This window comes from Alosa alosa, chromosome 16 (assembly GCF_017589495.1).
Source record: "Alosa alosa isolate M-15738 ecotype Scorff River chromosome 16, AALO_Geno_1.1, whole genome shotgun sequence".
Lineage (NCBI taxonomy): Eukaryota > Metazoa > Chordata > Actinopteri > Clupeiformes > Clupeidae > Alosa > Alosa alosa.
This window is the reverse complement of record NC_063204.1, coordinates 21343524-21365552: the sequence shown is the minus strand read 5'-3', so window position 1 is coordinate 21365552 and position 22029 is coordinate 21343524. Positions and strand designations below refer to the sequence as shown.

The 22029-nt window shown below is 45.8% G+C and overlaps 1 protein-coding gene across 10 annotated transcripts in view; it reads left to right on the top strand.

Moving 5' to 3' along the window:
- LOC125310014 (dnaJ homolog subfamily C member 13) overlaps positions 1-22029 on the top strand; it is a 50476-nt gene that overhangs the window by 17487 nt on the left and 10960 nt on the right. For 7 of the 10 annotated variants that reach the window (XM_048267186.1, XM_048267179.1, XM_048267187.1 and 4 more), the window contains exons 3-38: positions 3286-3361; positions 4415-4564; positions 5331-5372; positions 7109-7309; positions 7573-7779; positions 8157-8252; positions 8568-8659; positions 8921-9087; positions 9721-9800; positions 10004-10173; positions 10516-10548; positions 11374-11473; positions 11590-11697; positions 11936-12091; positions 12280-12336; positions 12735-12856; positions 13123-13198; positions 13690-13785; positions 13908-14048; positions 16052-16069; positions 16454-16536; positions 16714-16867; positions 17198-17301; positions 18077-18236; positions 18391-18453; positions 18587-18688; positions 18872-18976; positions 19081-19283; positions 19514-19598; positions 19782-19936; positions 20325-20370; positions 20459-20613; positions 20788-20989; positions 21211-21326; positions 21442-21520; positions 21776-21911. In XM_048267186.1, coding sequence (XP_048123143.1) covers positions 3286-3361; positions 4415-4564; positions 5331-5372; positions 7109-7309; positions 7573-7779; positions 8157-8252; positions 8568-8659; positions 8921-9087; positions 9721-9800; positions 10004-10173; positions 10516-10548; positions 11374-11473; positions 11590-11697; positions 11936-12091; positions 12280-12336; positions 12735-12856; positions 13123-13198; positions 13690-13785; positions 13908-14048; positions 16052-16069; positions 16454-16536; positions 16714-16867; positions 17198-17301; positions 18077-18236; positions 18391-18453; positions 18587-18688; positions 18872-18976; positions 19081-19283; positions 19514-19598; positions 19782-19936; positions 20325-20370; positions 20459-20613; positions 20788-20989; positions 21211-21326; positions 21442-21520; positions 21776-21911 — 4136 coding nt within the window. The remainder of the gene's footprint in view (positions 1-3285; positions 3362-4414; positions 4565-5330; positions 5373-7108; positions 7310-7572; positions 7780-8156; positions 8253-8567; positions 8660-8920; positions 9088-9720; positions 9801-10003; positions 10174-10515; positions 10549-11373; positions 11474-11589; positions 11698-11935; positions 12092-12279; positions 12337-12734; positions 12857-13122; positions 13199-13689; positions 13786-13907; positions 14049-16051; positions 16070-16453; positions 16537-16713; positions 16868-17197; positions 17302-18076; positions 18237-18390; positions 18454-18586; positions 18689-18871; positions 18977-19080; positions 19284-19513; positions 19599-19781; positions 19937-20324; positions 20371-20458; positions 20614-20787; positions 20990-21210; positions 21327-21441; positions 21521-21775; positions 21912-22029) is intronic. The other 3 variants (XM_048267180.1, XM_048267178.1, XM_048267183.1) reach the window with 3 other exon arrangements.

Below are 22029 nucleotides of genomic sequence, written 5' to 3'. Positions count from 1 at the left end.
CCGTTCGCAGTGCTCAGTCCGAGGGGCGGGATAATCAGTTGTATTTCAAATTCCCTCTGCACGCAATAGGATATTTGTTTTCAAGTAGCAGGGAATTCAAGCCAAACCGTTGCAACTCTGCCATCAATCGTTATGTTAAGCCCACCAAACGACTCTATACACGATTTCAATGCCTGATTAAGTTTCGATTTCTGGAGCTCACAAGCCAATGGAGAGTTGCTAGACTAGCCCTGGCAGCAAATTTAATTTGCTGCTGCTAGGGGCGCGTCTAGATTTCTAGGCTAGACACTCTCCGAATGCATGCCAAGTTTTGTGAACTTTCGTTCATGGGGGGCCTTACAATACAATGTGTACATTTAGTGACCATACACCAACAAGGATTCCCGGGACAGTGAAAGACCGGGGTACACGAAACTTGGTGGGCATGTAACACCACATGGATAGCATGGAACCATCGTTTTTCGTTTTGATCTGTAGCCCCCCCGCTGTACTGGACCCCGAAAGGAGGTGGGGCAGACACAGTTTTGGTGAATATCTTGAGAACCGTGGGGCCTAGGATGACCAATTTTTTTTTTCCGTGTATGTTTGCCTCCAGGGGTCATGTTAACCCATTCCATGTGCACACATGTGCATAAACAGATACACATGCACACACATACATTCACAGTAATCATACGTATGACACATACTCACACAGTAGACATATGTACGCATGCATGCACATGCACAAACACACATATGCAGGCAAGCACGCACACACACACACACACACACACACACACACACCCACACACATAAACATAAACGTGTACACGCACACATGCACACAATTCAAGAATTTCTCAGAATTATAAACAGGCAAGATGGGGGTGGGGTTGTATAAAATGAATTTTACATGTGAAATCTATGAACTACTCATGTTTTGGTACTTGTTGTCTAGCAGATACCAGTGAGAATTGAGGATAATGCAATTTAGTGAGACAGTTAGAATCATATAGGCCTTTCAGCGTGATTTCTTTTTGTGGAAAAAATGTGCTGGACTGGGCGGCGGTCATATTTTGTACCGCTACATCTAGTTCACTCATCTATCTTCTGGGTAATATCAGCTCTTAGAGGTCAGGGCTTGGTTTCCCTCGAAGTTGCACCACCTTGGGTGAATGTTCTGTGGTGGACCAGGGTCATGTCCACGGCTGCTTGTCACTAGGAATCTAGTGGAAATTCCGAGGAATCTAAAGGGTGGTTGTACATTTGCATCAGTTGAACAAGTAGTGCTGACCAACATGTTGGCTGGGTTTATGGTGAAATAGCGGTATGACTAGTGTGTACTGCCAATTTTCCTGCTAGTCTATGAGGTGGGCATGTGAGGGTGTACGTGTGAAATATTTTTCGTCAATAATAACACCTTTGGTCAGCATTAATCATCTCTGGTGGATTTCAGATGAAGTGGCAGTTTTTTTTTGTCTGGATTTCAACTAATGTTTTTTATCTGCTGATCTTGTGCTTAGTTGGGAAGTCTGTAAAGAACAAGCCCTGGACCTGGATTCTGTTCTGCCCTCCAAATCCTCCTCTTGTTTGTGTGTTTTACTAGACAGAATCACTCATGCAGAGTGGTAGCTGTTAGGGCTGCTCAATTATGGCCAAAATAATTTTTACGATTATTTTGTAATTTTGAGATCACGATTATTAAACATGAAACTATAATCCGTTTTCAAAACATAATTTTTTTTACATTTTCATAAATATAATTTTAAATATAATCCAACAGGAAAAAAAATTATGTAAAAAGACAATGCACACAACAACTCAAAAGACAAAAGGAAAGCATTGTTATGAAACTGAATGTAGATAAATAATTGTTATATTTCGATTATATTGTTTTCATAATCGTTGAAAGTCATAATCATGATTTAATCGATTAATTCAATTAATTGCACAGCCTTAGTAGCTGTGAGAGGTCTCTGCTCTGTCCACGCACTACTGTGTAGCAAGAAAACCTTCACATAATGTCACGTCTGAGAAATTTTACCAGGCTACCACAGGACTCTCCTGTGTCCGAGAGCGCCTCCTCTCCCTGTGGACTCTGAGGCGCTTGAGAGGCGTTGCTGGGAGGGCTGTTGTTTGTTTGGTTGTGTTGTTTGGGCCCATGCTAATGTGTCGCTGGCTGGGCCGGTGATTGACAGCGCGGTGGGTATGAAGTTATGGGTTATTATGTCCCATGACTCCCCTCTTTGTTGGTTGCCTTGGTGACTCTTAAGTGTGCCAGGGGCAGCCTGGTGTGTGTGTGTGTGTGTGGCAGTAGCCCTCTTATTCATGCCACAACCCTCAAGCAGCCCTTGCAGCAGCTTTCTGCTTCACTGCCCTGCTGATGGCCTCTCTCTCTCTCTCACACACACACACACACACAACTTTTCAGCATCTCAGTTGTGCATGCAGAAATCAACCTCATCAGGGTTTTGGAACACATCTGCACACACCACTGACCCGTAGTAGTCTTGTGGTAATGCCAGCTTTGCGTCAGTCAACTTATAGCGGAGTCCAAGGTACAACTGTCTGTCTGACGTAAGGGAACTGGTGTGTGTGTGCTTCTACTGTCTGTATAGTATACGTGGTATTTTCTTGTGACTCGGCAAGGCTATCTGAATTCTATATGTGTAGCGTTGGGCACAGTGGAGAACAGATGGATAGATAAATGAGACAGAGTAGATGAATGAAGAACGGTCAGAAATGCAGTGATAAGATCCCCCACACAGCCTTAGAAGTATAGCATCCTCTTGGTGCCCCCCCCTGTCCCCCCTGTCTGTGAGGACGTTGAAAAATGGCTGCTGAAGTGGTCTGGTCTCCATGGAGCCACCGTCCCTCACCCCACCTTGGGCAGAGCTACTCTCAGGACGGGTCTGGGCAGAAGGAGGGAGGGGGGGCTTTTTTTGGATGCTTGAGTGGGTCTGGAACAGTGTCAGCTTTGATTAAGATCACTTCTCATTTCTCTTTCCTCTCATCCTCTTGTTCCCCCTCCCCTCCCCCTGTTTCTTAATCTTTCCTCTCTCTCTCGTTCTCCGTAGTGTCTGATGTGTCTGAGTTGGATGTGATGGTGTGGCCCTCAGGGTCCAGTGTCCCCACACCCCCCACTTGTCATTGTTAAGTGTCTGTTGTTGATAAGGCACTTGTTTTTTATGTTGGTCAGAGTCTTTCATGATTCGTGTGTGCGTGTGCGCGTGCGCGCGTGCACCTGTGCACCTGCACAGTCTGACCGATGTTGTTTTTTCCCCCATCTCTGTGTCTCCACAGGTATAAGAGAGTCTTCTCAGTAGGCACTCATGGCATCACCACATACAACCCCACAACGCTAGAGGTCACAAATCAGGTGAGCTAACTAATGCCGGCCTTTAGCCATTCGATTTTCAAGCGATTTCACGGTCAGAAACTAATTCATAAACATACAAATCATGTTAGTTTTACTGGAGTTTGATGGAGAAGCGTATTCCACCTGACACAACAACAAGCCCAATGACCTACTTGAAAATACTTCTATTTATCTAAGCACTGACAAACTTTACTTTCACCTGCTCGTGCATATATGGAGACGTAATGTGAGCTAATTTGATGCTGTTATATGCATAGCAATGCAGGTTTGGGATGTTACACATGCAACAATGTTGCAGTGGCACAATCATATGGCTTTGAATTGAGGAGGCTATGGATTGTTTAGTCTCATTGAATTTTTGTTGATATCTGGTGCACGATGGGAAATAATTCAAATGGAATCTAGTTGCTTTCTTGTAAATAGTGACATTGCAAGATTCCCAGTCTTTGCAAAATAGTCTGTGACTTTTAAAACCTGTGACTTGCCTTTAGATGTGAGAGGGTGTCAGACTTTAGTCTTTTAAAAGTCTTTTCAAAGTCGTGTGCTGTATGGGCAGCATAATGCACTTGTGTAACGTGTTTGCATGTCAGTCACATTTATGTCAGTACTTTGACTTGTGTCTGTCACGTTGCTTTTTTCACAGCCAGAGTTGTGCCTCTTCAGCCTGGTCAGTCCTTGTAAACCTCTAGCTGTAGTCACTGTAAAACTGTCATATGAATTATTTTAATGGAGCGTCTCACTACAGGAGCTGAGGATCAGTTAAGGATCGGTTTAATCATTTCAGTTCATCGTCAGAGAGGAAGGTGGAGAAATGTCTGACGTCTCCAAATACATGCTTTTCATACAGACACACAGTACACAGCACCTAAAGCAGCTTTGACTCTGTTCTAGTGTGTGTGTGTGTGTGTGTGTGTGTGTGTGTTTTTGTCTGTTTTTATCAATATTTGTCTGTGTGTGTATGTGTGCACCCTGTCCCCACACCCTATGGACGTGCTTGTGTTTTCTTTCCATGTGTGCGTGTGTTCTCTGTCCCTGTATCCCCCTGGCTGGCAGTGGCCGTATGGAGATATCTGTGGCATCGCGCCCGTGGGCAAGGGCCAGGGCACCGAGTTCAACCTCACCTTCCGCAAGGGCAGCGGGAAGAAGTCGGAGACGCTCAAGTTCTCCACAGAGCACCGCACAGAGCTGCTGACCGAGGCACTGGTGAGTGCACACCGTTAATTCATCACACACACACACACACACACACACACACACCTATTAGTGTAGACAACCCATTAGAAGTGGTGGAGAGGGTGTAGTGGAGTGTCTTGGTAGAGAGCTTTAGGTTCTCTTAGATGTGAAGTAGTGGAGGTTTATTTTTGAAATGCAGGAAAGCCTGAAAACATTATGTTTATTGTTATGTCTTATATTCTTGATGAAATGGTTACATAGGGTATCATGATGAGATTTTATCATTATTATTTTTTCATTTTGACTTCCTCTAATGTCAGTAATTATGTGACATGGACATGGTAAGAACATGGTCACACATCCAGCCCTATAAGCCATGTCCTCCTATACGTCCTCTACTCTCAGCTCCACCACACTGATTCAATCGTTACACCTGACCTATTAACATGCTTAATTATTCGAACGAATAGAAAGTCTTCCAGATAAGGGAGTGATTGGAGATCAGTGATTGGAGATCTGTACTGGTATACCAACATCATCTTTTGCTCAGGGCTGAAGCCTCTCCACAGCCGACTGTAGACGGAGGCTAACTCCTCTTCGCCTGCCTGGTCACCTGCCTTTATTAGCTCAGCCCAGCCAGCAGGGCGCCATGAATATTTCATGTGCATCACTCTCCTTTGGGGGCAGTGGTATGACCCTGAGCAGCGCTGTGGTGTTGAGGCGGACCAGGCGTGTATGTGTGTGTGACTGTGACTGACTGACTGACTAAATGATGGTGGGTGTTGTTTTTGTACAGCGCTTCAGGACAGACTTCTCTGAAGGGAAGATCACTGGGAGGGTGAGTAGCAATCGTGCTCTGCTGGTAAACATCCCATAATGAGTCATACACCAAGACATGGTTTCCCAGACATACTACCTCACACCAGTACTTATGTATAAATTCACAGACTTGATTGTGTCCTCTTGTGTGTACAACAACACACACATCCATACATACACATACATGCACACAAACACCTATACATACATAATAGGCACACACACACACAGTCTCAAACACTGACGCGTCACATGTGGAAATGCAAACTGCTCACGTGCAGGCCTACCTACAGCCCCTAGCAGAAGTGGAAAGGAGAACCTGGGCGTCAGGACTCCATAAAGAGAAAATGAAAGAAGCAGCTGAGTGACCAGACTGCCCAACTGACACACTGACTCATTAAACACAGGATGTCTCTACACAGCTCTGAGAGAGAGAGAGAGAGAGTGAGAGAGAGATAAAAAAGAATCAGAGGTAGCCTTACAACACCCTGCGGTGATTTATAAGAGATATCTGCTGTTCATTCACCAGACTTCCCCTTTTTTAAAGTACTCTTTTCTCTTTCATCTGTTTGTGTTTGCATTTCCCTGAAAGTGTTTTTGTTGGCCCTGCACAGTGCGTGCGCTAGTGCTTCTAAGCAAACCCCTCACCCAGCAGCCTTTGCGGGCTTGACTTTCATCTACCTTGATCAATGCCACTTCCTGGTGGCCCGATCAAACAGATGCAGTAAAGTGTTTTTTTTTTTTTTTTTCTCCCACCGGCAAATAGGCTAGCCTTGAGCTGCTAACTTCTACACAGTCATTTAGGGCTTTAGGCCCCGTGTTCACCAATCACGTTTTTTGCGCTGACAGTGCCCTCAACCTCCATTTTTTGGAGCCTTTGTCAAGTGTTTATTGTTGCTAGGTTACGAAGTTTTGATTGGTTGTTGAGAGAGAAGTGACAATGACGAGGCCAGCGTTGTTCTAAAAGTTGAACAGATTTCAACTTTCTGCACTCTGAGTGCTGCGGGGGAAAAAAACGGTCAGCGCTAAGTGGATTTGTATAGAAAATAGCTGCCATCGGCGCAAAGAACGTGATTGGTAGACACAGACCCTTAACCCTCACAGTACTGTGGTAGAAACATGCAGCATCACTGTTAAGCGCTGGAGCTTACAGGCAAGGCTACCCAAAGATTACACAAGATGCCATCTCTAGGACTGCAATGCAAATCTTTCTGTGGTTGTGAAGAGTGATAAGCGTCTCTAGAACTGTTAATGAGGTGATAGCAGAATTTTATGCAAAGAGGTGGTTTTGGAAGTCCTCTTGTCTGTCTGACCAGGAACTGGAACACCCACGCTCTGGCCGCACATGCGCACACACACACACACACACACACACACACACACACACACACACACACACACACACACACACACACACACACACACACACACTCCTGATTGTGGTTTGTTACATAAAGGTTAGTCTGTACTTGGAATTGGAGAACAAGCAGGAGAATGAAAAAGGTCTGTTCTAAGGCCAAGTCTGTAGTCACTGTTTTTGGTTAGGTTCTTTACAGTACAAATGAAATCATATACTATGTATGATGAATGGCTATGAATGTGTTCTGCGACATTGTAATTCTTAGGTTCATGCTTTGATGCAGTCAGAGGGCTGATTGGGTGCCACACATAAACGTAAACACTTCAAAAGATATCCCATTCACTGCAGACACTCCCCACCCTTCTCTGCAGCTTATCGGCTCTGTTCTTTTGCAGCGCTACAACTGTTACAAGCACCACTGGAGCGACACACGCAAGCAGGTCAGCCTGGAGGTCACGCCAGGGGGCATTGACCAGATCGACCCCCACACCAATCGGGTGATCTGCTCCTACGACTACCGGTCCGTAGAGGGCTTCGCTGAAGTGTCCGACTACCAGGGCGGGTTCTGTATCCTCTACGGTGGCTTCAGCAGGCTGGTACGATTGAGTGTGTGTGTGTGTGTGTTGCTTGCTTGCATTGTGCGTGTTTTCTTATAGAAAATAGTGTTGCATTCCGTCTAACATTTTATGGCTTTCTAATTTTGAAGCAGTGGTTTCCTGTGTAGTGAAATTAAATGTATCACAAACCAAGCACAGAGAGGAGCTGGCCGAATCATGATCAGCTTCTCGCAGCCACATTAGCTGAATTAGCTAAATCATGTCGCCTCAAACTCCCAACACACTCGTATCTCTACCCACAGCACCTGTTTGCGTCAGAGAACCGTGATGAGATCATCCGCAGTGCCATCGAGCATGCCGGCAACTACATCGGCATCATGCTCCGGCTGCGTAAGGACCCGCTCACGTTTGAGGGCTTCGCCGTCGAGCGCCTCGGCAAGTACGGCTCGGACGAGTGCATCACCTCGCTGGCCGAGTTCGTGGTGCAGAAGGTCTCCCCTCGACACTCGGTAAGAGGAGGGATAGAGAAACAGGCTTTACTCTTTCTTCTCCTCCAATCACCAGTCCTCATGTTTTGGTCAGATAGCTACTGGCATTGTTGAGTACTTAAGTAATTATATGTTCTAGAAAACGTGTGGCTTTCCTTTATCTTGTCACCATTTGTTCTTCATACATGTCTGCATTCCCTGTTTTTCTGCAATCTTCTCCTGTCACACTCTATCTCTCTCTCTCTCTTTGTGTCTCTGTGCCCCCAATCTACTTTCATCTGTCGCTGACCTCTGCTGTCAAGTCTGTGACTTGTCCTGGTTTGCTGTTTTTGTGCAGTGTTTTGACTCTGCCTGTTTTCATTAGTGCTGATGGCGTCCGCTCTGTTTGTCCCTCTTAGGAACCTATAAGGAGGATCCTGGCCCTCACAGAGACATGCCTTGTTGAAAGAGACCCTGCCTCTTACAACATTGTCACCATCAAGCCCTTTGAAGAGGTGTGTTGGATGACTACTGAATGACCATTTGTAACTTCAATGACCGAGCCAACAATTTGTTTATATACTTATACTTAATTATATACTTATATATACTTTGTTTATATTTGTTTTTATAATTCTAAACAACATTCTTACCATAAACTTTGGTAGTCATAGATGCTAATGCTATAGCAAATATGCTCTCCTGATCATCTTTGAAATGTTAGAATAAAGGAAGGATAGTACTACTAAGGACATAATGAAATACATTATGCTGTTAACATGATGTGTTTATGGATTGTTCTCACTGCTGGGATTGTGACGTGTCCGCAGGTGTTTGCGCTGATCTGCGACCAAGACAACCCTCAAGTGTTTACCGTGGAGTTCATCAGAGGACAGATCCGCAAATACAGCTCCACAGAAAGGTATACACACACCCACACACCACACACACCACACACACACACACCACACACTCCCTTTTTGTTCCTGTTTTCTTGTATTTTCTTTTCTTGTATGTCTCCTGTCTGTCTGTTATATATATATATATATATATATATATATATATATATATATATATATATATATATTTATATATTTATATTCCGTTTCTAATTCTCTTCCTTCACCTCCTCCGCTCTCTTCTCTTCCTGTCCATCCCTCTCTCCTCTCTCTGTCCCATGCAGAGACTCTCTGCTGGCGAGCCTGCTGGATGGGGTGCGTGCGTCGGGGAACCGGGACGTGTGTGTGAAGATGGCGCCCACCCAGCGAGGACAGCGCTGGGGCCTGCTCAGCATGCCCGTGGACGAGGAGGTGGAGAGCCTGCACCTCAAGTTTCTGGCCGCCCCACCCAGTGAGTGACCAGCCCATCCTCCACAGACTGGGACACTGACCACAGCTCCGTCCGTCTCACATAAGCACCTGCCTTAACACACCCGCATGGTCCGCACACTGAATAAATGACACTAGGTCTAATCCTCTTCATTTCAAATAGCTGTACTTTTAAATCAAATAGGACTAAAGTATTTTATACACTAAAGCTGATGCTACACAGAGCAATGTTTCTGGGCTGAGCTGAGCCTGCGTCTAAAACACATCATCATGCCGTAAGCTACCTATCGAGTTGCCATGTTTCTTTTGATGGTTTGAGGGGTTTCTCTCCCCTCTTTCAGGGGTTTGTCGCCCCTATTGTGATCATCTGATAGAGGTCTAGTGGGACAGATTCCTTCAGCCAAAGCTGTGTGTTATGTTATGTGTGTTTGAGAGAGTGCTGATGTGTGGCATTGGCTCCAGTCATGTGTTACATGTGAGGAGACAAATGCACAGAGAGAGAGAGAGAGACTGAGAGAGAGACATAGAGAGAGAAAAAAAGAGAGTGCATGCAGTCAGACTGAATAAGTAAGTAAGTAACTGGCAATAGAATGATTCAGCATGAGTGAAGACATGATGTGGCCCTGGCTGATCTAACATGCTGTGTCATCCTCAGATGGGAACTTCAGTGACGCTGTGTTCAGATTCAACGCCAACATCTCCTACAGTGGGGTGCTTCACGCCGTCACCCAAGATGTAAGTGTGTGTGTGTGTGTGTGTGTGAGATATGCTGAAGCAATGTTTTAATGGATGTACAAGTTCCTGGTTCTCTGCTGATGGCAGAGTACTGCAGCTGTAGGTTTGTAACTGAATTCTAATGTTCAATAATGAATTAGCCCTTAATAAATTCCCCTCTCCTCTCCTCTCCTCTCCCCTCCCCTCTTGCTGCTGGGCTCCAGGGTCTGTTTTCTGAGAACAAGGAGAAGCTCATCAACAATGCCATCCTGGCGCTGCTGTCCCAGGAGGCCGAGATGACCGGGCCCAACGCTGACCTGGAGAGCCAGTTCCAGGCCCTGCGCCGGCTGGTGGCCTCCAAAGCTGGCTTCCAGGCCTTCACCCAGCTGCCCCGGTAAGGCCCCTCACCCCGACCACTCCTCTCCTTAGTGCTCCTGTCCTCTCCCCAATATGCACTTCACATGCCATGGCCTCTCCAGAACTCTTCTCAACCTCTTTTGTTTCTGTGTGTTTTTGTTGCAGTCTTGCACTCCTCACTGTTTGCACTTTGTATTCCTTTTTCTCTCTACGTTCTTTTACATAAAATTTCTTATTCATGTCTTTTCACTTTTTCCTCGACACACTCTACATTCTGTCTTCCTGCTATGTGTGTGTGTGTGTGTGTGTGTGTGCGTGTGTATGTGTATGCTGGTGCTGCTGTGTCTTGGCTTGTAACGGACTACTCTGTCATTCCAAGGTCTGGTCAGATGGCTGGGCCGGAGCTTCGAACGTAAATATGAGCTCATGCGTCTCAGTGTGTCTGTCTGTCTGTCTCTGTCTGTCTGCCCGTCTCTCTCTCTCTCTTTCTTTCTTTCTTTCTCTCGCTCTTTCGCTCTCTCTCTCTTTCTCAATCTTTCCCTGGGTCTTCTCTATCTGTCTCCATTGCTCCAATCTGACATTTGTCAGTCTGTAATTATCTCAATCAGTAAATTAGGAACCGTCTGTCTCTCTCTGTCCTGTTTTCTTTTCCTGGTTTCTCATTTATCATTCAATTTTTTTTATCCGTTAATATCCATTGCACATGCAAATTTGGAGACATCTCATCCATCTCTGTCCATGACTGTCTCCTTGTTCTTGCTTTGCACTGTTTTCTCCGCTCCTCTTCAGATATGGCACTCCATCCCTCCGTATCTTTCTCTCCTCCTCCTCCTCCTCCTCCTCTTCCTCGTCTCTCTCTTCATCCCTCATGTCCTCAGGCGCACTGAGCTGTATGAAGAGCGATTCCCAGTCCCAACTAGAGAGTGAAAGTCTCTCTCCTGTCAAGACCTCAGTCCCCTCATTTCACTTGATATTTGTACATAGGCAGCAGAGACCATACAGATACTGTGTGTGTGTGTGTGTGTGTGTCAGTCTCAGTGGGCTCTCTGACATTCTCTCTGTCTTCAGTGAGCTCACGTATGTGAAAGGAAGCGGAGTTGTGCCTCCTTTTTCTGTGCATGTGTGTGTGTGGGGGGTTATTAAATGTTATTAAACACATTTGATGCTCCATTCGTGTGATATAATGGTGTATTATCTTATTATTATATGTGTTTGTGTGTGTGTGTGTCTGTGACAGATTTCGTGAAAAGCTTGGAGTGAAGACCGTAAAGGCCTTGAAAAGAAACCACAACGGCGTAACCCATGCTGCCATTGACATGCTGTGTGCACTTATGTGTGTAAGTAAAGCCCAAAGATTAACCCCAATACACACACAAATCTCCCAATCATCCTACCAGCCAACCCCCATCTCCACCACACACTCTGACATGAGTGGTGTCTGATGCTCTTGCAGCCCATGCATGATGACTATGACCTCAGACAAGAGCAACTGAACAAAGCCTCCCTACTCTCCTCCAAGAAGTTTCTGGAAAATCTGCTGGAGAAGTTTATCAGCAATGTGGTGAGTGGGCAGGCAGTGGGAAAATAAGTCATGAGAAAGACTCCATTGTAGTTTGCACTGTAGCTGTTCAATGCACATGTTGGCTTGTTAGTTCATTTCCATGACCTGTAAGTTTGTTTTTATCTTTTAAACTTGTTAAACCATGATCTATTTAACAACTTGTTGCACACTTATTTTTGCTATCTCTGTCCATTATTCTCTCTCTCTCTCTCACTCACTCTTGCTCTTTCTCTCTCAGGATCAAGGTACAGGTGCTCTGGTCATCAGTTCCCTGCTGGACTTCCTGACCTTTGCCCTGTGTGCGCCGTACAGTGAGACCACCGAGGGTCAGCAGTTTGACATGCTGCTGGAGATGGTGGCCTCGAACGGACGCACCCTCTTCAAACTATTCCAGGTGTGTGTGTGTCTGTGTGTTTGTTTGCTAGGGGAGGGGAGGTTATAGGGGAGTGTCTGTGTGCTTGCTCATATTTTGTCACCTGAGGGGCTGTTCTGAATGAGAACTCGTTCTGTGGCGACCTTCTTGAATGCTATTTGTGGTCAAGTGATGAGTGCATGCAGTGACATCTGTTTGTTTTGCTCCAGCACCCTTCCATGGCTATTGTAAAGGGAGCAGGCCTGGTCATGAAGGCCATTATTGAGGTGAGTCTACACTACACCTCCACGTACAAAACAGGACGTGCTTATTTTATCAGGCCTGCATGGGAGTTTGGGTAAATATGGTAGCTCAGTCCAGGATTTATAGCCTTCTTTGTTGATTTGAAGGTGAACCAAATATTAGGCTAAATCAACTCAAAATAGACTCAAGAAAGACTGCTTGAAGCAGCGTCACAGCCTGTAAGGAATTGTATAAGCTTTGTAATATTGTAGATGGGATTACTCCCAGAGAAGAAAAACTACAGGTACATCCTCACCGTGACTCAGCCGAAAATGGCAAATCCCAGTGTTTCTATCTGACCTTGTGGGAGAACACTTAGAAGATTCTGGAAGATTTCATGTGGCTGAATGAGTGGGTTAGAAGATGCATGTGTGTGTTGCAGGAAGGAGATAAGGAAATCGCCACTAAGATGCAGGAGCTGGCCCTGAGTGAGGGAGCTCTGCCCCGCCACCTGCACACAGCCATGTTCACCATCAGCTCAGACCAGAGGATGCTCACCAACAGGTACGAGAACACACACACACACACGCACGCACACACAGATTGGTGAACCCAGAGAGACATCACTAGTACAGAGTTAAACTGTTTGTTGCGCAAATTGTTTTATTTGTCAAAAAACATTCATTGTAAAGTTTGAGAGCACTAATTCATGTGGGAAGAATGGGAAGGGTTTCAATAAAAATCCATGAACTCAAATGACATGTACCAGAGTTTAATAACACTACTACTTGAGTTTTGCACAGACTCATCGCCATCTTTCTGTAATGCAGGCAATTGAGTCGTCATCTGGTTGGCCTGTGGACAGCGGAAAATCCCACGGCCTTGAACCTCCTGAAGCGGATCCTGGTAAGGCTCCAGAACGGCCTCCTCCCCCCAGTCATTGGCCTGATTGTGCCGCCGGGAGTCTCCTGTCCTCTCCTCCTTTCCTGTCCTCTCCTGTCCTCTCTCCTCTCCCAGCCCTGTTGGCTGGCAGTGTGTGCAAATCCAAATGAGAAGCATGTGTCGTCTGCTGGCTGGCCCGAGGTTGCGGTGGGAGTGCTGCTCTAAGGGCACGCTCTGGTTCTCTCCTCCGTCTCTGCCAGGCTGCTCTGCCTTGTGTCCATGAGAGAGAGACAGAGGGCTGGCTAGAGGCAGAGTTAAAGAGCTTCTTACTTTTCCCCAAATAGTCATGTGCCACCTAAGTGGTTGAAGTGTTCTATTCTTTGTTCTCTCTTCTTTAATAATTAAGTTCCTATTCATTTCTCTCTCTCTCTCTCTCTCTCTCTCTCTCCCTCTCCCTCTCCCTCTGTCTCTATCGTTTTCCTCTCCTCCTTAATCTCTCCCTCTCTGGCGTTTAGCCCACAGGTTTACTGGCCTATTTGGACAGCGCAGACCCCGTCCCAGAGAAGGATGTCGATCGCATGCACATCCGTGATAACGTCAAAATAGCCACGGTAGCCACTTCATTTGACCGCGTGAACTGGGTGTTGCGTTGCTAAAAATATATCAGTAGCTAAACCATGGTCTATGTCTGTCTGAACCTGCACTCTTATGGGTGCCCTCTTGTCATCCACAGGATCAGTACGGGCGCAACAAGGTGCCCGAGTGGCAGCGGATAGCTGGCAAAGCTGCCAAAGAGGTGGAGAAGTTTGCCAAGGAGAAGACCGACATCGTGCTCATGCACTGGCGAGACAAGATGGGCATCGCTCAGAAAGAGGTAAGCATCCCCCTCCCACACCTCCATCTCATCACCTCTCTTCATCCCTTGCTTTTGTTGCCTGGCAGCCGCAGCACTCTTGTGGGGCTGTGAGCTTGTGGCATCAGCCTCTTCCTCCTGTGGCTGTGCTCTTGCCCCCTCTGCTGGTGGATGAGGCTACTGCACTGCCCTGTTGCTGAACTGACCAGAGCTTAACTGCTTTGGGGTGATTACTGGACGTTTTATTTTTTCACGTGCAGCTTTTCCACTCTCCTTCTGGGTTGCTTTTCATTCAGGAGATGGTGGTGTCAGTGCTTATTAACAAGGTCCTATGCAGCATGTGTGTTTGCGTACCTATGGTTGTGTGTATGTGACTAAGTGCCTTCCTGAAGGCTGACGCTTGCTCATCTTGGAGGCCCTCCCCGTCTAAAGCCTCCTGGTGCCCTGCTGTTGGGGTGGGGGTCTGGCCTTGACCTGCCTAAATCCTCTTTTCTTCTCTCTTGAGTATTGAGCTGAAATTGTCTGTGGTGGGTCTTGAGTCCAGTGAGTCCCCAGGTATTTATGCATTCATTTGTTCAGCAGATGAATAGCCCAGAAACATGTCAGATGGACACAACTCATACTGAATCACAGTTGTCAGACATGCTGCTCATAGTTGCATTGATGAGGACCAGTGCTCAGAGTGCTGTGTGAGGGGTGCATACAGCATCATAGAGTGATTACAAGTCACAATTGTAATCAGATTGATTCTGCATTGAAGCCTGCAGAAAATAATGAATTTGTAATGTTATCAAAGTGATACCTGATCGAAATTATATCTATCTATCTATCTTTTTATCTATCTATCTATGCAGAGCTTTACGTTCACTTTTTTGCTCATAGCACTGGTGCTTCAGATGTTGATAGTTTTGTAGCACAATGCCCAAAATCTCTAGCATTGGTATGTAGTTACAAACCCCTCATCTGTAGGCTACACTCTAGAAAACATTTTCAGTAAGGTCATTGGTGCTAAGCTGGTAAATCATTCCTAGCACAAACTGATTTTTTTTGTAGCATGTGCTACATATATGAAGCACTGTAGCAGTGTTGGCGTGTGTGTGTGTGTGTGTGTGTGAGCATGCATTTACCGTGCTCCCAGACGTGTGTGTGTATATGTATGAGCATGCCTTTTGCTGTGCTCCCAGACGTCTATGTGTGTGTTCTCACCACCAGATGTCTGCCACAGACCCCCGCTCTGTTACTTGGTGGGGATTAAAGCTAATCTGACGTGTGCTTAGTTAAGCACATTAATACACTGTCAAGGCAACAGGGAATAAAATGTAATATTGTTACATGGTTTGCCATGCCATAACTGACAATGTGCTTGGATTTACATTCACTACTAAGCACATTTAAACCAATAGCCACGTTGTTAAGTGAACTTAGTCAGGGGGAACATATTAGGAATGGGATTACACACATGAAAATGAGACCTAATGGATGCTTGTCTTGTCTTCTGTGCCGGGATGGAGGTCACATTCAGTGTCACACTTTGAAGATTTGGTGTGTGTGTGTGTGTGTGTGGGAGGGGCCCTGAAACTCGTGTCATCTTCTCATCTCTAATGATCAACAGTACTCGTGATTCTCTTTCTGCCTTTCCCACACTGTCATACTTACCACCAGATTCACACTATTTCACGCTAATGCAGCCACACAAACACCCTGTTTATTCTCGTAATCACTTCAACATTGTGACATTATGCGAGTGCAGTAATTGCGTTAATGAAGGAATGGATATGAAATTTGATTGTGTTTCAAGCTGTGACATTTGAAATTGAGTGCAGTAATAAATCTGACCTGTTTGTGTTTTTGAGCGAGTTTGTCCCCCACCACTCCTGATTCTCCACACTATCCTGTTCAAGATCAGCATGACTGTCTGTGTCTGACCACAGAAGCAATAACCTGTCTGTGTTGTCTTTACCCCCGCCCCCTTCTCCCACCTCCCCCCTTCTCCCATTTGTGCTTTCTGCTGTCAATCAATGCAGCAGGACAGGAATAACCTGGTGAGTAATATGAGAGAAAGTGTCAATCTGACCGGTCGAGATCCCATCACATGCCTGCCCCCCCTCTAAACATTACACTTGTGTAGATGTCATGTAACACATGGGTTTCTATTAGTCTGTGTTTGTGTGTGTGTTTGCCATTGGCTTGACCATCAATCAAAAACCTCAACAATCTTTTTCATTAAGTATTTCATACTCAATATAAATGTAGTAGTTGTCGTTTGGTTATAAATGCATTAACTTGCCCATCACGTTTGTGTTCATTTGAAAGGTTCGGTCACTCACAATAATTTTATAGTGGAATATGGGTTTTTCACTGGACCAGTTGGGAATGTGAACCTCCAAAGGCCTTTAAATGATGTGAATGTTTGACCTCTCCTGCAGAACCCCAACCAAAAACCAGTCATCCTCAGGAAGAGAAGACAGAGGATCAAGATCGAAGCCAACTGGGAGCTCTTTTACTACAGGTGTGCTTTAGGGAAATGACAGGAGTATTTACAAAACTACATCATATTTTCAGCGCTCTTTAATCAATCTGTCTGTATTTTGTGTACATTTCATCTCTCTCTCTTTCTCTCCCTTCCTCCTTCACATTTGCCATGTCACTCTCTTCTTTCCCTTTTTCCTCCTCAATCCATCTCCAGGTTTCAGAATGACCACGCGCGCTCCAACCTCATCTGGAACCTGAAGACGCGTGAGGAGCTGCGCGATGCCCTGGAGGGCGAGATGCGCTCCTTCAGCGTGGACCGCGAGCTGGGCAATGCCAGCGTCATTTCCTGGAACCATCAGGAGTTCGAGGTCAGTCTGACCAGTGGGTCTGTTCGAGGTCATTGTACCCTGCCGTCTTAGTCAGGCCCACTGGGCTACCTGATTCGTAATGGAAGCTTAGAGTTTAAGGAGAGCTAATGCTTTCGCTTTTATCTGATGCTCTTAAAGGATATCTATAATGATGAGATCACTGAGCTATTATATTTAGATAGTGCTGTAATAGAGAGCTGTCATCGTTAAAATGAGCTGACCGGTCAGGTGGACCAAATAACTCATGCAGCATACTATGAATCTTAAAAGCTTTTTTTGTGTGTGTGTGTGTGTGTGTGTGTGTGTGTGTGTCTGTCTGTGTGTTATCAGGTGAAGTACGAGTGCCTCTCAGATGAGATAAAGATTGGTGATTATTACCTGCGGCTGCTCCTGGAGGAAGATGAGAATGAGGAGTCTGGGGCCATCAAGAGATCGTAAGAACTAGGACTAGTCTTCAGTTCAATCGTCACCAACCACCTCAAAAGTTGGTTCGATGGTCAATACGCTTGTGATCACTGAATGACATTAACAATTCATGGTCTCTTATGAGTCTCATGCAATCTGAATGGGGCTTCAATCCTGATCAAAGGAAGCCACACAGGTCTATTCAGTCTTAAAGGAGTATTCCAGCCATCTGGGGGCATGATTAGGATTATGCCCCCAGAGTGTAGCACTGTAGCTGCCTGGCTTATCTAGCTATTGGCTGCAGCAACTTCGTTCCTTTTTTTTCCTGTACCGACGGTACTCGTGACCTCGAGAAACGGAGAGCTATGGGAAAAATGGCAGTAGTTCTCCTTTAAGAGACGATGTATGTTTCAGAACATCAGTGAGTTCTCTTCATAGCTGGTTATTTGAAAGATCACAAGCTTCATTAAATACATGGTCATTTATAGCGCCACACCATTCCAATATTTCCAGATAGCTTGGCGTATTGAGTCGGAGTATCTCCACTAGACTATATTAAGAACTACATGCATAACTTATTATAGTTTAATTAGAAGATAACAAATCATCATTAGAAAGTAATTTGCTCCGTGTCTTCGTCATCATATATCAGTGTTAAGGTAATGCAGTGCTATCTCAACGCTTATCTCATTATATTCATACTGCGGCATTGACTCTGTGCTGCTGTGCTGATCGATGGCGTTTCTCTCCCTCTTTCTTCGTCAGTCGTTAACTGTTCTCCCTTCCTCTTCTGTCCCTCCTCAGGTACGAGTTCTTTAATGAGCTCTACCACCGTTTCCTGCTCACACCCAAAGTCGCCATGAAGTGCCTGTGTCTGCAGGCTCTGACCATAGTCTACGGTAAATGCTGCGAGGAGATTGGACCGTTCACCGACACCAAATATATTGTGGGCATGCTTGAGCGGGTAAGTACCTCAAAGTGTAACGACTTCATTGGTGTACGTGCTGTGTATTAAAATATCATTCCTTTAAGCCATGGTATGAGCATAAGATAAGCATACAAGACTACGCACCCCATACGGCCACACACTGAGCCAAGTCTCTCCTGTGTCTCAACAGTGTACTGATCGACTGGAAAGAGACAGGCTGATCCTGTTCCTCAACAAACTCATACTGAACAAGGTTAGTGATGAACATATGAACATACACTCCCATGTGAGCATCAACAAGAGACACACACACACATACGCCGGTCACACACACATGCACACTTTCCTGCTGTACTCATCTGATATCTCTTATCCCTCTCTTGTAGAAAAATGTGAAGGAGGTGATGGACTCTAACGGTGTCAGGACCCTGGTGGACTTGCTTACCCTTGCACACCTGCACACTAGCCGAGCCACTGTGCCTCTACAGGTGCGTGTGTGTATACGTGTGTGTGTGTGTGTGTACGTTTGTGTACGTCTGTGTGTGTGTGTACGTCTGTGTGTGTAAGAGAGAGACAGCGACCATACTGCCTAGGATATTTGCTTGTTGTGAGGGGTGATAAAATAATGAGATGTGTAATATGTGCTTATATGTGTGTGTGTGTTCTATCAGACTAACGTTATTGAAGCTGCTCCTGACATGAAGAGAGAGAGTGAGAAGGAATGGTACTTTGGGAATGCTGACAAAGAAAGAAGAGGACCCTTCAGCTATGAAGAAGTAAGCCACACACACACACACACACACACACAGACTGTAGGTCATTCTTGTCTCCCTAAACTTGCAAATTCACATCCTCCTTGTTCCTTCACCTGCCCCATCAGATGCAGGAGTTCTGGACCAACGGCACACTGACAGCCAAGACGCGTTGCTGGGCGCAGGGCATGGACGGTTGGCGCCCCCTTCAGGCCATCCCGCAGCTAAAGTGGTGCCTGCTGGCCTCAGGGCAGGCCGTCATGAACGAGACTGACCTGGCCACGCTCATCCTTAACATGCTCATCACCATGTGCTCCTACTTCCCTAGCAGGTAGAACACACACACACACACACACACACGGACAGGTTACCATTTACGTGGTTCTGCTACTTAATCATCATGAGCAGCTTCATGAATAGAAACACATGATCTAGTGGACTCAGAAACAGCCTTTTAAGCACATCAGTGTTTTTTTTAATACACTCAGCCAGGCAGTAGATATGATATGGGATGAGATGTGCTCTAACATTTTATGACTTCTTTCCATCCCCCTCATGTAGAGACCAGGATAACGCCATCATCAGGCCGTTACCCAGAGTCAAGAGGCTGATCACCGACAACACCTGCCTGCCTCACATTGTCCAGGTGAGCTCCACTCTTGCAGATCAGTACAGTCGAACTCCAGGCATTTACAATCAATGGCAAGAATGCACAAGAATAATCCTATAAGCCATTATATTGGATCTCTTTTCAACTGGCCTAGGAACAGTATTGTCGATGCGCATCGTTTTGTAATGTCTGATTCTCACGCTCATCATGTCTGTGCAGCTGCTGCTCACCTTTGACCCCATCCTGGTGGAGAAAGTGGCCAACCTGATGTACCTGGTGATGCAAGACAACCCCAACCTGCAGAGGCTCTACCTCACCGGGGTCTTCTTCTTCATCATGATGTACACGGGCTCCAACGTGCTACCGGTGGCCAGGTCGGCCTAAACCCTTAAACACACTCACAGAAATACTCACGTTCACTCATTTTACACGTGCATTCGACTGCAGTTGTTCCACCTCTATGTGGAATTAATAATAATGTTTATTTTACATAGTGCTTTTCTCAAACCCAAGGTCGCTTAACATAGTAGAAGGAAAGCATTACAACAGACGGACAAACAATAACAAAACAATAACAATACAACAAGACAAGCTATGTGTATGGCGCTATGTGTTGGGTGTAGAGAAGAAGTGATCATTAAACAAAAAGGTCTTGAGATGTGCACATTTCCTGCTTTAGCAGAAAGTATGCAAGTACCCATACACTTTTCAATGAGCCTCATTTGATCTTCTGTCTGTAAACTTCCTGTCCTCCTTCAACAGGTTTTTGAAGTACACCCATCTGAAGCAGGCCTTCAAGTCAGAGGAGGTGAGTCAGTGTCTCGCATCCGTTCTGTCAATAACACCCTCTGTTTGACTTTGATCTTGACCCTGACCGCGGTATTTGACCCCTGCAGGCTAAAGGTCAGGACATAGTGCAGCGCAGTGTGTTGGGCCCAGTGCTGCCTGAGGCTATGGTGTGCTACCTGGAGAACTACGAGCCGGAGCGCTTCTCTGAAATCTTCCTGGGAGAGTTTGACACCCCTGAGGCCATCTGGAGCAGTGAGATGAGGTGTGTGTGTGTTTGTGAAATTATTAATGAGGAGAACATTTCAATGTTTATTGTTCATTATTCGCACCCGATTCTTAACAGTGTGTGTGTGTGTTAAATCATTAATGAAGAGAAAATTTTAATGTTCATTGTTTACACCTGATTCTCACCTTTGTGTGTGTGTGCCCCCTCTAGGCGGATGATGATTGAGAAGATTGCTGCTCACCTGGCTGACTTCAGCCCTCGTCTTCAGAGCAACACGCGAGCGCTCTACCAGTACTGCCCCATCCCTGTGGTCAGCTACCCTCAGCTGGACTACGAGCTCTTCTGCAACATCTACTACCTCAGGCACCTCTGCGACTCCACACGCTTCCCCAACTGGCCCATACGCGACCCTGTACGTAACGTGTGTGTGTCTGTATGTGTGTGTGTGCGCACACATGCCCGAGGGAGTGAGTTAAGCTTTACTTTTGTGATTTAATGGGGCAGTTTTGACAAGATCACTGAGTGACTGTGCATGCTCGAGTCTACACTAGACTACAGATTTTCTCTTTGTTGTCAAGCAGTGATTGATGCACAGCATTATATGCTAACTGTGTGTGTGTGTGTGTCCAACAGGTGAAGCTGCTGAAGGACACTTTGGAGGCCTGGAAGAAGGAGGTAGAGAAGAAGCCTCCCTCTATGTCTGTGGACGACGCCTACGAGGTGCTTAACCTCCCCAAAGGACAGGGCCAGTGAGTAAACGCACACATACACACACACCTCTTATTGTTCCCGTCACACCCTCTTCTGTAATCTTAATCCTGTTGTAAGCTCAGCAGACTCAGCAGTGTTATGTGTCCCCCTCAGGCACGAAGAGAGTAAAGTGAGGAAGGCCTACTTCCGCCTGGCCCAGAAATACCATCCAGACAAGAACCCAGAGGGCAGGGTGAGTGTGCAGATCTGTGTGTGTGTGTGTGTGTGTGTGTGTGTGTGTGCTGTTGTATGGATTTGTTTGGTTGAGTTTAGTGTGTGGACTTGCATTCTGCTTCTACTTCTCTTGCACTTGTGTGTGTGTGTGTGTGTGTGTGTGTATATGCAATGCATGTTCACAGAAGGTATTATGAGAGATCTGTTTTGTTATTTTGTACGCCATCATGTCAAAGGGGAACTAACTTCTCTCATGGACTGCTGCTGTTCTCAGGACATCTTTGAGAAAGTGAACAAGGCCTATGAGTTCCTCTGTTCCAAGTCGGCGCGCATCGTTGATGGGCCTGACCCGGAGAACATCATTCTCATCCTCAAAGCCCAAAGCATCCTCTTCAACAGACATCGCCAAGGTCTGACACCACCCTTCTGCCATCTTCTTCTTCATAGTCACTTTGGATGCTCTTGGCTCCTGACTATCTGTGGTGTTTTTTTTTTTAAATGGAGGCATTTCATATATGTGATATCAAA